Raw genomic sequence first — 16164 nt, forward strand, 5'->3', positions numbered from 1 at the left:
CGTCAAGAACAGACTCGACGAGTTGTTCATACATCTCGGCGATTCACAGCCAGAGTGTTCATGTGATGAAGGAGAGCTCGACGAGTTATTCATACAACTCAGCGAGTCGGATGCAGATTGACTGAGTGTTAGTATCGAAGAGGAACTCGTCGAGTCTATGCCAAACTCGACGAGTAGTGGCGAGCAAAAACGAGAAATGAGAGTAGGGACTCGACGAGTTGGCGGCCCAACTCGACGAGTCAGGTCAACTGCATGTTGACTTTGACCAAGAGGTTGACTTTGACTAGGGGTAATATAGACATTTTACCCTCAGTATAGTTATCAGTAATTGATTGAGTGTACTTATGGAAATTGTAGCCGGGGAGATACCAGAGCAGCAGGAGACAGTTTCCCGAGTAGTTCATTCAGCAGCCAGATTACGAGGTGAGTTTCCTTCCAGTAGGAACAGGTCTACGGCCACAATGTTGGCTCGTTTAGTTAGCAGCAGTTTCCGGACTTCGGTACGATGCAGTAGTTAGTATGTCTGATGCCTTCGTGGCTCAGACAAGATTTATGTGTTATGTGTTCCGGGCTACGGCCCGATGCAGTATGCAGTATATGTGTCTATGCGAGTTGATATATTTATGCTATGCTATGTTCAGTTAGTTCCAGACTTCGGTCTGATGCAGTTTCCAGACTTCGGTCCGATGTAGGGGCAAGGCCCCAGACAGTTCCGGACTTCGGTCCGATGCAGTTAGTTCCGGACTTCAGTCCGATGCAGTTTCCGGAATTCGGTCTGATGCAGAGGGCAATGCCCTGGTTAGTTCCAGACTTCGGTCCGATGCAGTTTTCGGACTTCGGTCCGATGCGGTGGGCAGGGCCCAGTAGTTGTTTATATGTTTGTATGGTATGTGGTAGTTTGGGGGAGCTCACTAAGCTTCGTGCTTACGGTTTTCAGTTTTGGTTTCAGGTACTTCCGCTAACAAAGGGAAGAGCTCCGGATGATGGCATCGCAAACACCACAACTTTAGTTTTTATTCCTAGGAGATTGTTTAGTTTTACCTTAGATGTGATTTGATACAGTTTTTATCATGATACTTGTTTTTGGTTTGAGATATTGATGTATGGTTTTTATGAGATAATTTTCAGTATATGATTTTTAGTAGTGTTAAAACGAAAAAAATTTGGGTCGTATTTTGGGTTGTTACACTATAGGATCATATATTATTTGCAATATCACTCCATAATGATTATTGGGCATATAGATTCAACAATCTCCCACTTGCACAAGATTCATTATAGACTGACATAGACATGAGCTGACGTCTAGCAACGGGCTACTGTTGGGATATTTATTATGTTGTGTCAATTTTGTTATGCTTGTAATTAGTCTTTATTATTAGCAGACTGGGCCTGTCCATCGATCATTATGAGCTAGGGTTAGACTATAAATATTACATGCATGTATTGTATTAGGGTTAATCGTTTTGTGATTCCCTACCGTGCCTTTACAGAGAAGTTTTTCATCGAGCTCTTCTAAGGCATTGATTTTAATCATTCAACACAACTTCGATAATTGCTTTTGTTGTTTGATTTACATTACTGTTGAGAATCTATCGATCAATTATTATTTGTTTTAACACGTGGTATCATAACAGGAGATTGTGTAAACCATACACAATTCTTTGTCGAGTGTTATTAGGGTTTTTCACTTTTATTGGATCTATTCTTGTCGTCTTCATCGTTTTCATTGATTGTAGACGTTGGATCTTGATCCTTATTTTGCCCTAAAATCGATTTTAGTTTTACACATCTGATTCTTTATGGTTTTTAGTGAATCAACAACATGTAACACGAAGATCCACACACTCTATCTTTCAATCTTTCTAGCAACATCAGATCTACAACCAGAATCCCTATCCTCTTCCCACGAGACTATGTAGTCTGGGCTTTACACTTTGAAGAATGCGTTTTAGGTATCGAAGACCATGGAACAACAATCTGGAAAGCCGTGACAGAGGGAACTTTCATGCACATGGGAACTAGGAGAGTCATCAAAACTCAAGCATAATATAATGCTCTTCTTATTGACATTAAAGACATCCCTCGGGATGAAAAGGATAAATTTCTAAGCAACGTCAAGGCAATGAGAATTATCAGGTTCGCCCTACCTCCAGACACGTTTCGCCAGGTGAGTTCTTGGCAAAAATCATTTGGCCAAAGAGTGCATGTTGAGAAGAATGAGTGAGAAGAAAGACGAAGAAGATGATGAAGCTTACTATCTCAGAAAGATAGAGGAGCTTAGAAAGAAGAAAAACATTGGTAATGTTAAGCCTGCTTTAATTGTGCAGGAAGATGTTGATGAGTTTGGAAGAGTTGAAGTCTGGTCAACCGATTCAGAGGATGAAGAAGTTCGCAAGCCTACACATGGAGAGTGTTTCGTAGCAAAGTCCGAAGTCCCTAAGTACGAGGGAAAATGTTTGATGGTTCGCAATGATGTACCGGATCAAAGAGGATATGCAACCGACAACGGCAATGCTTCTGACAACTGTTTTGCTGCGAGACCTGTCCTTGAGCAGATCAGTGAGTGCGAGAAAGTGATCAGCAAGGTACACTCTATTCTTGAGACTCTTAATATTCATGTCTCTCGGTACGAAACTGAATTAGATGATTTAAAATTTATTGTTTCCAGTTTTAGTGATAACTTAAAAAGAATGTGTTTAAGTAATTCTAACTTAACTGATCAAATCAGCAGGGTTACAAACAAGAGTGAAGAGAGACGAATGTGAATTGAAAAGTTGGAGTTAGAGCTGTCTAGGTCTAGGGATGATATGATTTATTTGCAACGAGACAATTTAGGGCTTTTGAAACAACAAAATATTTTATGTTTGATTGTTAAACGTCTTTATTTTAATATTACTCGGCTGCATCTTGATTGTGAAATAGGAAATAATATACACAAAATGATTTTGACCTTTCTCGAACTGAAAAAGGACGAAATCGATGCATACTGCTACAAAAGCAAATCCATTGTTTCCTCTGGCGATGTCACAAATTCTTACAAAATTAGGCTAGACAAAATTGAAGCTTACATACGGTCCAAAGAACATAAGGATATGCTGAAAAAAAATTGAGTGAAAAAGATAAAGGGCAAATTAAATCTGATGCTGTACCGAAATTTGACACATTTTGCACTAAATTGAGTTCAGAAAATACTCTTGATGTTGAAAATGTATTTGAATTTGATGATGAAAGTGGCATTAATGAAATTTATGTGGAGGATAAGATTGATTGCTCTGAAATTTTATAAAGTGAACCTGAACCAAAGAAAAATCTGATTTCTAAATATTTAGTTGAGTATGTTCGTATTCTGAAAATAAAGGTTCAAAGGTTTTAAAAGAAAAGGCAACAGTTTTTCTGAAAGTTCAAATCGTTCCGAATCAGGTTTTTCTGAAAGTTTTTATGAAAAGGCCCACGTTATAATATTGGATTACCCTTGGGCATACAACCTCTCGATTGGATTACCCCTGGCTACAATCTCCCGAATGGATTGCCCTGGCCCACAATATCTCGACTAGATTGCCCTGGGTTTGTTGGCTTATAACACAAAATAGTACCGTCTCAACCCAACCGCCCTATGGCGACATATGCAACAGATAAATAATAACCACCAAGTACAAGTAATCATACAAATTCACAAGTCTAACATATCACTATAGCATAGAAATATATTATACCCAAGGATACATGACATAATCTAGTGGCCTGACATTGGTGCCTACGACCTACGAATACAGTGAGGATAACTCACCTCGAAGTCTAGAAGATATCTGAAATGATCATAGATCCGAATATCGGCTCTACAGGTCACCTATACAACAAATAGGGACCAAGTCTTAATCTATAACTCAAAATGCTCCATTTGATCTAAAGTCAAACTTGATCAAAGTCAACAGTCAACAGTCAAAAAGTCAAAACTCCAAATCAATAAATCTCCAAGTCGTGCCCATCCATCGGCCACGTTGTGGCAGCATAGAGACAAAAATGACGGGTCCTTACCCAGTCGCCACGTCGTGGCAACCCAAGGTCATGCCTTGGGGACTGGTCTGAACAACTTAACATATTAAGTTGTTTTCCAATGATTCTACGAGCTCCAAGGCTCAAATCTAGTTCATCCCAAGGTCTTGATGGATAAAGTTTCCAACTTTATCCATTAAGACATCTCAATAAGTCAAAACTCTAAGTCTTTAGAGGCAACTCAAGACATGCAAACACCCATTAAGCACTTAATCAATTAAAGTTACTCGTTCAATGTTTCTAGAAGGGTTTCCTACACTTAATGGACCATAAAAATCATAGCTTTATGGATATGCGTGTCCAATGCATGTCCCTTCCATTTTAGGTCAAAACATGACAATTATTAACTCAAAGCTTGAGCATGGGACCAAAACTCCAAGGATCCTTAGATCGGAAACAAATAACACTAAGATGACCACAAGGATCCATAAAGTTGCCAACTTTATGGAATCCAACCTTTCAAACTCTCACACCATGAAGATTAAGGGACAAAAGGGCTAGATCTAGAAGTTGGTAGCATAAAAATCAGATCTTGAGGACTTACAAGGTCCAGAAAGCATGTACAAGGAGGATGGGGAGAGTTACTTGTTGAAACAAAGCTCAAGGGCACCTTTTTTCTTTTTCAAAAAACCACCACACACCACAAAAGCTCAAGAGTTAGCAATGGAGGCTAGGGTTTGCTTATGGAGACTGAGGGAGAGTGTTAGAGGTTGGGGGTAGACAACCCTTGCTATCACATACCTTAAATAAGGGCATAAATCCCGAAACTAGGGTTTGTCATTAAACAGCGGCCACGCCGTGGCAAATAGATTGCCACACCATGACACTTACTTAGCCTTCACAAAATCACTTGCCATGGCCATGTTGTGGGACTCATTCACCACGCTTGGCCACCAAAAATTCAAAACTTGAAACATTAATACATTTTAAGAGAAACATGTCCAAAGCTTGGTATTACATTATGGCTAAAAAATCATTAGAATCACTTAGGAATCAAGTAATTATTCATGTTTAGCTTCCAACCACATCCCAAGTATGAATTCATGATTATGAACATACTTTACGATGAATATGGTCTAATTAAGTAGTTAAGCATCTAATAAATCCCATATCCAAAGTTCCACAAGATTCTCTTATTTCCTTGAGTTTATGAATCCCTCAAGGATTTCTTGCAACAAGCCACATCCATGAAATACTTTTTTAAAAACTAAAAGTTGAAAATGTTTTTTTTTACCTTCTAAACAGTCTCGCTTCTAATCAACTGTTGAAGTTTCGTTAAATTCCAACATCGAAAGCAAGTTCGGCAAAATAATAAAAATGCGTTTGGTTGTGGAACATTGTTTTCATTTTTCTAGAAAACGTTTTCATAAAGTTGAGTTGAGTTTTCGTTTTTATTTTTCAATGAAAATTTTAGAAAACACGTTTAATTGTAATCAGTGAAGTTTTAATTTTCTATTTTAGAAATTTAGAAAGCTTTGGAAAACTTTAGAAACCACTTTCTAATTTATATACAATTTGAAAAACATAGAATTTTTATTTTTTTATAAAAATTTTGAAAATTGAATCAACCAAACGCATTTTTAAAATTTTCATTTTCATTTTCATGAAAACCTATAATATCTTTACTACCAAATGTGCTCTAAAATTTTGTGAAATTTTTTTTTTCAAACTGATCCTAACCGATTTCTATAGATATATATGTTTTTGCATAGACACAGGTTTATCTGGTTTTGAATAAGAAAAAAAAAACAAAAAAAAAACAAAAAACAAAAACCATGTCTGTGCACCTCTAAATATGGTGGAGATCCACCATATCCAAACCCATTTCACATGCACTTGAAATTTCATGGTTTGACCTGTGAAATTCGGGGTTATTTGCAGGTTCTTTTGTGACGTTAAGAGTGTGTTTGTAATGGTATAGGAAAATAATTTTTTTTTAAAAAATATTTACATTAGTTTTTTATATTGGTAAAAATCAATAAATCAGTTTTTAAAAATTGGTTCACTTTTTACATATAAAATAGGGCTAATGGCACAAAAACCCTCAATTTTGCACAAAATTGACGGATTTGCCCAAAGTTCAAATTTAGGTCCATTTTTGCCTTGAACTTGCATTTATTGTGCCATTTTTGCCAAGTAGCCGGTTTCCCTCTAATCAACCGGTTACCCACTTGCTTAGGTGGAAGATACTTGGCATTTATCATTTAATAACTCTTTCATAGACATCCTCGTGTGCAATTGATCCCTTCGACCCCCACAGGCCACAATTAGTCACAGACTACAACGGAAAAATGACAACTTTGTCTTCAAGATCAAGCTTTAATGGTGGTACAAGAATGAGGAACAAGAAGGTAATAAGATGCGACTGTGGTGATGTTTGTGGTGTATCAGTCTCACGAACACCTGATAATCCAGGACGAAAATTTTGGGGCTGCCCTAATTATCAGGTAAAAATCTATTTATTTTTGTACTAATTTCTCCCTAAAATTTTAGGGCTGCTCTAACTACCCAAAGAGAACGTATGTATGTTATAGAACCCTATTTTTTTTGTTGTAGGTGAAAGGAGGCAACTATGGTTTTTTCAAATGGGCGGATGAAGAACTAGGTCAAAATATGGAGATGTGTCATACAGAGAAGATCAAGCCATTGTTAGAAGTGATCATAGGGTTGTTAGTGGTTATATCGCTGATGCTAGGAATAGTAGTTATTAAGATGTAGTTTTGTTGGTTTTCCTGTATTAGTAATATATTAAGGATAATCAAGAATTGTTACATCTTTGTAATGTTTTTTTTTTTGAACGGATGAATGTTACATGTTTGTAATGTATTAAGGGTATTAATGGTAATGTTATTAATGGTAGTTAATTGCTATCTCATGTATATGTTGCATGAATGGAAATACAATGAAAGTACATTGCATAAAAGGAATTGTACTAAAATACCCTTGGTTACATTCACAATGAAAGTAAACTTTGCATGAATGGAATTGCACTAATGTATTAAGGGTATTAATGGTAATGTTATTAATGGTGTTAATTGTTATCTTACTTTGCATATGGCTGAATGTTGCACTAATGGTATTAATGGAATTGCATGAGTGGAATTGCATGAAAGGTATTAATGGAATTGCACTAACTTGCATACGGTTGAATGTTGCATGTTTGTAATGTATTAAGGGTATTAATGGTAATGTTATTAATGGTAGTTAATTGCTATCACATGTATATGTTGCATGAATGGAAGTATAATCAAAGTACATTGCATAAAAGGAATTGTACTAAAATACCCTTGGTTACATTCACAATGAAAGTAAACTTTGCATGAGTGGAATTGCAATAACTTGCATAAAAGGAATTGCACTAATGAAAGTACATTGCTAATGCTTAACATGTACTAGAAAATAAAATAAAAACATCATGGTTACCATAATAGGGGGCATCCATTATAAACCTTAATATAAAGCATCCATTACATAAGTTTTACTATCATGTAGCAGCCATCCATTTTGTATACCAAAACATGTACCCAAAAGCCTAAACAATATCCAAAAAAGGCAAGCAATAATGTAACACTAAACAAATGGATGTATGCTGCAAGTAGTGGGTGTATATCAAAAACTAACCAAAAAGGGCTACCTATACAATTGCCCAATGATACCATCCCCACTATTGCCCCCATATACCTAGGTAACTACTCCAAATCTACTGGATAGCTAGATGTGGAACCCCTTCCATCTTTGTCAAAACAAGGTTTCTTCAGCTTTTGCAGGATGATCCTTTCTGAGGGCTTTCTTGTCCTTCTAGGTGGTACATGACCTTCATCATCAGCATCATTTCCCTCCATATCTGCTGCATCATCCTCACCAGCACCAGCACCATTACCCTCTCCATCATCCTCACCAGCACCAGCACCATTACCCTCTCCATCACCCTCACCAGCACCATCACCATCACCCTCACCAGCACCATCACCATCAACCTCACCATCACCCTCACCTGCTACTTCATCAGCATCATCACCTTCACCATGACCCTCATTTCCCTCCACACCATCATTTATAAGACCATCATCTTCATTTCCTTCCATCACACCATCAACATATGGAATATCCTCAACTTCATTCACATCCTGTTAATAAAAATTTGAAGAATACTTATTAATAAAAGATATAAACATGTTTGATACTAATGTTAGCAATTATAAAATGTTGGAGTGAAACTAACCATCTCAACTGCTGGCATATCATCCAATTCAACTTTAACCCCTCTCAAGCTCTCTATTTCAGCCATGCTATATCCTGCTCCAAGTAGGTCTGCTACACTTTCTAGATCTAGCATCACCATCTCTGGGAGAACATCACTTGCATTTCCTTCAATGAATTCAGGTTCAGGATTACCCTCATTCTCAGACTGAATTTTTTCATCTGTACCTTTAAGAATAGCATCCATTGCATCTTCAACCTCATCAAGTTGTTTTGTCAGGTCAGGTTCAACTTCCTCAACACCTTTGTCATCATTAGCATGAAGAATACTTTGAATAATAGCATCCATTGCATCTTGGAATCCATCACTTTTCTGATAATTATCCTTTGGTTAGCTAAGAGAAGCTTCAAAAGTGCACATCATATCAACCAGACTGTCATCATCAATATCTTCATTGTCAAACAAATCCTTCACTTGTTCCTCACATCCCCTACCTTCAACATGACCATCTAAACCATCATTTTTGCTTTTAACAGATTTAGAACCTGATGCTTGATTTGGGTCAGAATGGACCTTTTTCCTTGGCCTTCCTTTCTTCTTTGGTGGCATAGGAACTGCTTCCTGCCTCTCTTTCCTAGGCCTTCCTTTCTTTTTTGGTGGCATAGGGACAGGTTCCTGCCTCTCGGACCTATCACATGATGCTTGATTGGGTTCATCTTGTTCCTTCCTTGGCCTTCCTTTCTTCTTTGGTGGCATAGGGATAGGTTCCCTGGTTGCATTCTTGCATCCCTTCTGGTTATGGCCATACTCAAAGCACTTACCACACCTTACAGTTCTTGGGGTGTGTACTCTTCCATCATTTTCACTTACATGTCTCCTTCTATTGACCTTTGGCCTACCAGGCATTCTCCTTGACACTGGTGGCAAGGGCTTTATGTATTCAGTTTGAGGCCATAGATTTGAACCATTCACTGGACTAATGTTAGCAGAGTAACACTTAAGGAATTGTTCCTTGGAAAACATGTCATCAATATACTCATCGGGTGTTTGATGGATGTAGTTGATGGTTGCAATTGCATGAACACATGGGATCCCAGCCAGATCCCATAACCTGCAGGTACAATGCCTTCCATCTAAATCCACCATGTAGCTATCACATCCTCTCCTTGCTTCAAACACATGTTGTTGACTATGAATTATTAACCAAAACCTACATCCACAAGTTACGTGTTCAAGTGTTACCTAATGAAATTAAAACAAAAGTTACATGTTAAAGTGTTACCTCATGTTCTTCCCAAAAAGCTTCATCTTCTTTAACACTGCTGGACATATACGGGTATTCCATCTAGTGCTTTCCTCAATCATGTGAGCAAACCTATCCATGATGTATATCCTTATTTCTTCAAGCATTGTGATCAATGGTTTTTTCCTAGCACCCACAATGATGGAGTTGAAGCACTCTGATATACCATTCTCCACTGCCTCACATGCATACCCTGTACTCATGTAAGCTCTACACCATGTTTCGGGTTCTTTGGACATCAGATGCTCATATGCACCAGTATTGAGCTTTTTAATTTTGTCCATATGTCTCTTGAAATCACCTTCCACACAGCTCATAGCTGCAACCCAAAACAGCTTCTTGAACTCCAACCCAGTGTAAGCTTTTCTAAAATTTGCATATATGTGTCGGGCACATTGCCTGTGCTCCACATGTGGCAATACATCTTTAACGGATTGCAGCAAACCCTATACAAAAACCAGCATACATGTAAGTATTTATAAGTAATTTGAAAAAGGATTAATATGTTATAAAGAAACTTACTTTATGTTGATCTGATATAACTACCAACCCCCTTCCATCAATAAGGTCTAGATCACCACTGAGTAGCTCAAGGAACCAAGTCCAGTTGGACTTATTTTCCACATCAACAACATCCCAAGCAATTGGATAGACCTGGTTGTTGGCATCTCTACCAATAGCTGTTAGCAGTTCACCCTTCACCTGCCCCTTTAGAAAGCACCCATCTAGCCCAATTACTCTCCTACATCCTCTTTTCCAACTAACACTTAGTGCTTTGAAACAAATGTAAAACCTGTGAAAATAATTCTTTCCATCTGGATTGGTTGTTACACCAACTTGACATGTGGACCCCGGGTTTGACCTTAACAATTCATGGGCATAATCCCATATCCTTGCATAATGCTCAGTGAGTTTACCTTCTATTAAATTTTTGGCCCATTTCCTTGCCCTTCTAACTTGTCCTATAGATACCACACACCTATACCTTTGTCTGATGTCGTCAATCATTTCCTGAAGTTTCATCTTTGGCTTATTTGCAATTTCAGTCACATAATGTCTTCCAATCCATTCAGGGGACACAATGGATCCAAACTTAAACTGCCTAGAACATTTATGGTCACCATTCATAGCTTTGATCTGAAAAGATCTTTCTTTGTACATCCATGCAACATAAATTCTGAAAGGGCATTTATTCTCTTCCTTCCTATTTCCACATCTAGCTACAATTCTTTGACTATCACATTTTTCAAAGTATATTCTATAGCCATGTGAGACTGCATAATTGGTGACACAAAACTTTAGTTGGGCAGGGGATTCAAAGATGTCACCAAGCTTTGGTACCATCTTGTCCCACTTGATGGTTGGGTCATGAATTCTATAGTTGTTTTTCAATACCTCCTGTTCATCTTCGTTACTCTGCCAATCAGTAGCATGGTATACTTGTGCTCTGATTTCATCTGCCATACTAGAATTTCGTAGGTTTTCATCACTTAATAGAACATTTAGGAAGATATCCTTACATTTATCAAGTGAGGACACAAATTCTTCCTCTGGTTCGTGGTCCATGTAAATGTTGTGGAGTTCATAATCCATTTCAGTCAAGCCAGCAAATGGCTCATGTATGCCAGCAAAGGGGTCAGCGTACCCTTCGTCTGATGAATCCATTACACCCTCCTGCATCAACACACTAACTTTAGGAACACATTTCAACAAATGTTGAATGTAAATGTAATTTCAGTCAACCTGTAAAAACCTTACCTTTCGAAGAAATGTTGAAGAACACTTTTAACCTAATCGTCTCCAAGAAAACCCTTTTTTTCTCTATGTATAGAGTCGATGAAATGGGATAAGGTGAAGAGTGATCGGGTTATAGAGGGAGATGAGATGCGACAGTTTAACAACGTATCTAACGGAATTGGAGATTTTTACAAACGACGTTAATTAGCCTTCCACCTAAGCAAGTGGGTAACCGGTTGATTAGAGGGAAACCGGCTACTTGGCAAAAATGACACAATAAATGCAAGTTCAAGGCAAAAATGGACCTAAATTTGAACTTTGGGCAAATCCGTCAATTTTGTGCAAAATTGAGGGTTTTTGTGCCATTAGCCCTATAAAATAACCAAACTAAAATCAAGATAGTAAAAAGGGGGCAAAAAGTAATTTTCAAAAGCCAAGTATGTGTTACTTCTCAAACCTCTTTTTTATGTCTCGCCAAAAAGCCAAATAAAAGAAAAAACACTTATCACAAAATCAAATACTTTTTTAACTTATTTTCAAAAAACCAAATAAAAAAGCATTTATTATAAAACCAAACACCTTTTTAGCTTATTCATTTAAAAAAAATACCAATAAATTAATAAATCATTTTAATAAATAATCCCAAACACCCTCCTCCAACTAATTAAAAATAAATAAATAAATAAAAATAACCCCTGCTCTTAATTTTAAGCATTTACACAATACATGAAAGCAATCTTTTGATTAGCCTACGAACCTCGTTTTGAGCGATACATCTTTACTTTTATATATATATATATATATATATATATATATATATATATATATATATATATATATATATATATATATATATATATATATATATATATATATATATATATATATATATATATATATATATATATATGGGGTTAGAGAATATACATTACAGCCCTACCTAAGCTTAGGTACTAAATCTTTAAAATATTTTGCTTTAACTTAGGAAATATACTCGTTTTGATTTTCACTTGGTAATATACCATCCACTATAACATTTCTTTCCTTTATTATGGTTTTATCATCTATGTTTTTTTCCTCCATTATCGTTTATTTCTTCATTCTAGTAAACATTACTTTTTTCCACTGTCACGAAGGCCGAAAATAATCAATATTCTTGCTTCTTTATCAAAACTATTTTGTCGATCCTTAATGTACATCTTCAAGTGTTAATATTGAACCCCTAATTTCAATCTTTATATAGTAAAACAATGTATTTTCATGAGGTTTAGTACCTAAACTTAGGTGGGGCTGTAATGTATATTCATTTTTCCATATATATATATATATATATATATATATATATATATATATATATATATATATATATATATATATATATATATATATATATATATATATATATATATATATATATATATATATATATATATATATATATATATATATATATATATATATATATATTGGGCATTAACAACTAATTCACTCAAACATCATTAAACACAAAAACGCATTTTTTTAAATGGAAAAAACAATAATCAAAAGTAAAGATAAGAAAAGAGAGCGAAATAAATTAATAATAGAAATCTTAAACTAAAAACCAACTCAAAAAATGTTTGCATAATTCCGTAACAACAACAAAACTAAACATAATCCATACAAAAGAAGTGCATAAAATGGCACAAAAATCTAGAAAAATCTTAATGCAACCTTACAAACAAAATCATCTCTCTCTTAAACAGTCTTTGTTTTGTGACTCTTCTTTGTTGCAGAAGTTTTCTTCGGAATAGAGTTCTTGTTCTTCATTCCAACGAAGAACAAAAGCCCCCCCAACAATGCCAAACTCTACAAAACCCAACCAAAAATCAAACTTATTTTCTAAATAAAAGATTAAATTATAAAAGTAAACAAAGAAAAGTATGTGCCTTTTTTTTTTCTTTTCTTTTCTAACCTGTGTAAATTTGATGAAAAGTTGGAGGAATTCCTTCTTCTCAATGTCATAGTTGTAGAAGTCATATAACATGGGAGTAACAATCAACTGATGCACAATCTGTAAACATGTGTTAAAACAATTAAAGATTACCCAATTGAATTTTTTTTAAAAAGAAACAGAAAATTTGATTTTTCTTTTTTTGGAAATAATTGCTAACCAGTAGAGTAGCACCAATGGTACTTCCAAAGATGAAAAGAATGCTTCCAACTGCTTTAAAAGCTATGGCTCCAGCAACCAAGATTTTGATCTGTATATGTAAATTGTAATCATCCATGATAATGTAAATTAAAGATGTTTGAAAGTAAATTAGTAAATTGTGAAATGTATTACCTCAAAATCAGGCACTTGTAAGCCTGTATGTGTTGTGAAATGCTTTGAAAGGAGATTGAATTTTGGTGTAATGGCTTTTGTTGCAGATCCACCATCGACTCCAAAGTCATTAAACCTGTAAGAAACAAAGTACACCATGAGGGAAATGAGCATTATGATTATCAACTATGAAAAGGGCATCTACTCCTAATTGCAATGATTGAAGAGTTAAGATTTCTGAAATGATGTCGAAGCTATCATATGAAATAGTACAAAAGGTTAATAGCTTGCATGACAAGATCTATTTGTGCTATTTTCATGGGAGGAGCTAGATTCAGCTTCGAGTAAAGTAAAATTCAAGGTGTGATATTAAATCGAAGAGTTCAATTTCATCAATCAAGCAAACTTACGCCATAACTACAAAATAATTTGGTTCTATTTGGAAACAAAACACCTAATAACCTTACCAGACCATAAATCTCCCATGAAATTTCGTATCAAATAGTAAATCACAATTATAGTTCCATAGATCAAAAATCTTAGAACCACATCTAATTCGAAGACATACTGAGAAAAATAACTCAACAGAATTCAAATTTTCAGATCCGAAACCACAAAGGTGAAATTTAAAAAGAATCGGGTAATACAGTACTGAAGATTGCGATGACGTACAAAACACACTGAATTTTTCAAAGGAGACAGATCTGAAGTTGAAGAAATGGAGCTTACTCTTGCCACGCAGATAGAACGAAGACGGAGACGAAAAGAACACGGCCGACGAAAGATAAGAACGCCATTGATGCAGCTGCAAGCTCTGTTTCTCTCTCTGGAATTTTACAAAGACTCAAAGAGGCGAAGACAAAGAAAGAGAGACTGAGGCGACTGTCGTGGAGAAGAGATGGGCACTGGGATCCTATTTAAATTTTGGGCAAATCTACCGCTTTAAAAAACAGCTTACATTATTACCCCTCAAAGTTACGTGTATTTATCAAAATGAGGACCCTTGGTTTAAAAATGAACGGTTTGTTCCCCTGTTCAATATTCTCATTTAAAAAGTCAAAATTTAAAGGGCAAGAATAAACGGATTGTTGATATGTAGTATTATAGTTTTGAAGTTTTTTTTGTTACGATCGAATATAATTATAAATGGGATTAAATGTACAGCATAAACAAGATAATAAAATACGATATGATATTATATTATGTTATGTTGAATAGATTCAATAAATTATATCATATTTAAATTCAGAAAAAAATTATATTATTATTTATGTTTTAAATAAAATTTATTTGTACATTTTAGGATAAATTGTCGGTTAAAAATATGATATGAAATACACATCACTTCCAATTCTTCAATTGTATGTGAAAATATTTCAAACCCTATATCTATTTCGATTACTTTTGTTCGATTGTGTTTTGTATATGGAATTATATTGTTGTTTTTCCTTTTTAATTATAATCGTTTTTATTCCAATTAATATCAAATTTTCGGTTAAAAAATCTAAATCCGATACCAACAGTTTAGGTTTGGTTTTGATTTTGCAATTTCGGTTTTAGTTTTGTTCATTCCTTTTGACATGTGTATGTGTATGTGTGTGTGTGTGTATATATATATATACACACACACACATCATTATTGGGCTGGCAGGAGTGATATAACGTTTGATGCACTACAACCTCAATTTTGTGTCTGTCATATCATTGTCAAATAAGTTTTGCCACACACCATCCTTACCATGTCATTTAGCGGGGTGGGTTAACTTAACGATTTTTTAAAAACTAGAATTTCATTGACTGAAGGGAAAATAACACCATCTAAAACACAGTAAAACATAATGAAAATACTTAGAACACGAGTTAAAAGCCCGCATATCTTAGAGATTATATTTCTTCATAATTTTTGCATTCACCTTCTCAACAATGCAACATTCATTCTCGGGCAAATAAGAAATGTCATTTTGGGGTGTGAGTGACATTTGGGATTGAAATTGAAATTGGTTAGGTCCATATGAATTATTCTTATGATAATCTACATGGGTGGTAAATAGATCGGATGATATATATGAGGTTGATAGAACAAGGGTGATGGAGGGTTTGGAGAAGAAGGGTTTGTAGATGTTTTCTTGTAGCTTCTTGGAGTTTTTCGAGAAACATTTTGAAGCTCAAATATAGAGAGTTTGAGAGAAGTAATTGAAATTTTGTGAAGGTTTGAATGTAATAACAAATGAAGGTTAATGTTAATATTTATAGTGGTTTTAAAAGGTTAAAATTTTGAATATTTAGGTTATAAACAACTAATTTTGATTTTCTTTTAAAGAAAAGTCTGCTCATATTACTATTCCTCTTAGTTTTAACATAAATGTACTATTATTGGTTTGCTATCTCAAGTGCAAAAGAAGGGGTAGAATGTCATTTTTATTTGTGAGAGGCAATATTTTGACTGACAAGATATCATCAAGGCAAGAAGGTGACCCTTTGCTCATAGCTGACTAGTAAACAATGGATTTTGAAAATCACATGACGTTTAATCATACGCGCGGCCTCAAGCTACGTGGTGTC

At 35.3% G+C, this 16164-nt stretch overlaps 4 protein-coding genes across 4 annotated transcripts; 1 reads left to right on the plus strand and 3 right to left on the minus strand.

The window, feature by feature from the left end:
- The first annotated feature begins 6347 nt into the window (after positions 1–6347).
- LOC111888084 (uncharacterized) lies at positions 6348–6774 on the plus strand. Its single transcript, XM_023884189.1, has 2 exons — positions 6348–6503; positions 6613–6774. The coding sequence occupies exons 1-2, from the start codon at positions 6348–6350 to the stop codon at positions 6772–6774; spliced, it is 318 nt and encodes a 105-aa protein (XP_023739957.1).
- A 971-nt stretch (positions 6775–7745) lies between these two features.
- LOC128132940 (histone chaperone cia1-like) lies at positions 7746–8605 on the minus strand. Its single transcript, XM_052769955.1, has 2 exons — positions 8279–8605; positions 7746–8183 (listed from the first exon to the last, which is right to left on the minus strand). Exons 1-2 carry the CDS (start codon positions 8603–8605, stop codon positions 7746–7748), a joined length of 765 nt encoding a protein of 254 aa, XP_052625915.1.
- A 42-nt stretch (positions 8606–8647) lies between these two features.
- LOC128132941 (uncharacterized) lies at positions 8648–11225 on the minus strand. Its single transcript, XM_052769956.1, has 3 exons — positions 10083–11225; positions 9540–10006; positions 8648–9467 (listed from the first exon to the last, which is right to left on the minus strand). Exons 1-3 carry the CDS (start codon positions 11223–11225, stop codon positions 8648–8650), a joined length of 2430 nt encoding a protein of 809 aa, XP_052625916.1.
- A 1644-nt stretch (positions 11226–12869) lies between these two features.
- On the minus strand, positions 12870–14508 carry LOC111888095 (uncharacterized). The gene is made up of 5 exons (XM_023884203.3): positions 14332–14508; positions 13624–13738; positions 13451–13540; positions 13252–13350; positions 12870–13145 (listed from the first exon to the last, which is right to left on the minus strand). Exons 1-5 carry the CDS (start codon positions 14397–14399, stop codon positions 13035–13037), a joined length of 483 nt encoding a protein of 160 aa, XP_023739971.1. The 5' UTR covers positions 14400–14508; the 3' UTR covers positions 12870–13034.
- Positions 14509–16164: the final 1656 nt, after the last annotated feature.

Source organism: Lactuca sativa, chromosome 3, assembly GCF_002870075.4.
Source record: "Lactuca sativa cultivar Salinas chromosome 3, Lsat_Salinas_v11, whole genome shotgun sequence".
Taxonomy (NCBI): Eukaryota; Viridiplantae; Streptophyta; class Magnoliopsida; order Asterales; family Asteraceae; genus Lactuca; species Lactuca sativa.

What these genes read in the sequence shown, in the direction of transcription:
- LOC111888084 (XM_023884189.1), top strand. Translation starts at nt 6,348, where the DNA reads ATGACAACTTTGTCTTCAAGATCAAGCTTTAATGGTGGTACAAGAATG. An exon ending in GGGGCTGCCCTAATTATCAG is followed by an intron (nt 6,504 to 6,612) that starts GTAAAAATCTAT and finishes TTTTTGTTGTAG; the next exon opens with GTGAAAGGAGGCAACTATGG.
- LOC128132941 (XM_052769956.1), bottom strand. Translation starts at nt 11,225, where the DNA reads ATGGATTCATCAGACGAAGGGTACGCTGACCCCTTTGCTGGCATACAT. An exon ending in TTATATCAGATCAACATAAA is followed by an intron (nt 10,007 to 10,082) that starts GTAAGTTTCTTT and finishes GTTTTTGTATAG; the next exon opens with GGTTTGCTGCAATCCGTTAA. An exon ending in CTTTTTGGGAAGAACATGAG is followed by an intron (nt 9,468 to 9,539) that starts GTAACACTTTAA and finishes TTGTGGATGTAG; the next exon opens with GTTTTGGTTAATAATTCATA.
- LOC128132940 (XM_052769955.1), bottom strand. Translation starts at nt 8,605, where the DNA reads ATGGATGCTATTATTCAAAGTATTCTTCATGCTAATGATGACAAAGGT. An exon ending in ATATGCCAGCAGTTGAGATG is followed by an intron (nt 8,184 to 8,278) that starts GTTAGTTTCACT and finishes TTTTATTAACAG; the next exon opens with GATGTGAATGAAGTTGAGGA.
- LOC111888095 (XM_023884203.3), bottom strand. Translation starts at nt 14,399, where the DNA reads ATGGCGTTCTTATCTTTCGTCGGCCGTGTTCTTTTCGTCTCCGTCTTC. An exon ending in GTTCTATCTGCGTGGCAAGA is followed by an intron (nt 13,739 to 14,331) that starts GTAAGCTCCATT and finishes TGTTTCTTACAG; the next exon opens with GTTTAATGACTTTGGAGTCG. An exon ending in TACAAGTGCCTGATTTTGAG is followed by an intron (nt 13,541 to 13,623) that starts GTAATACATTTC and finishes TTACATATACAG; the next exon opens with ATCAAAATCTTGGTTGCTGG.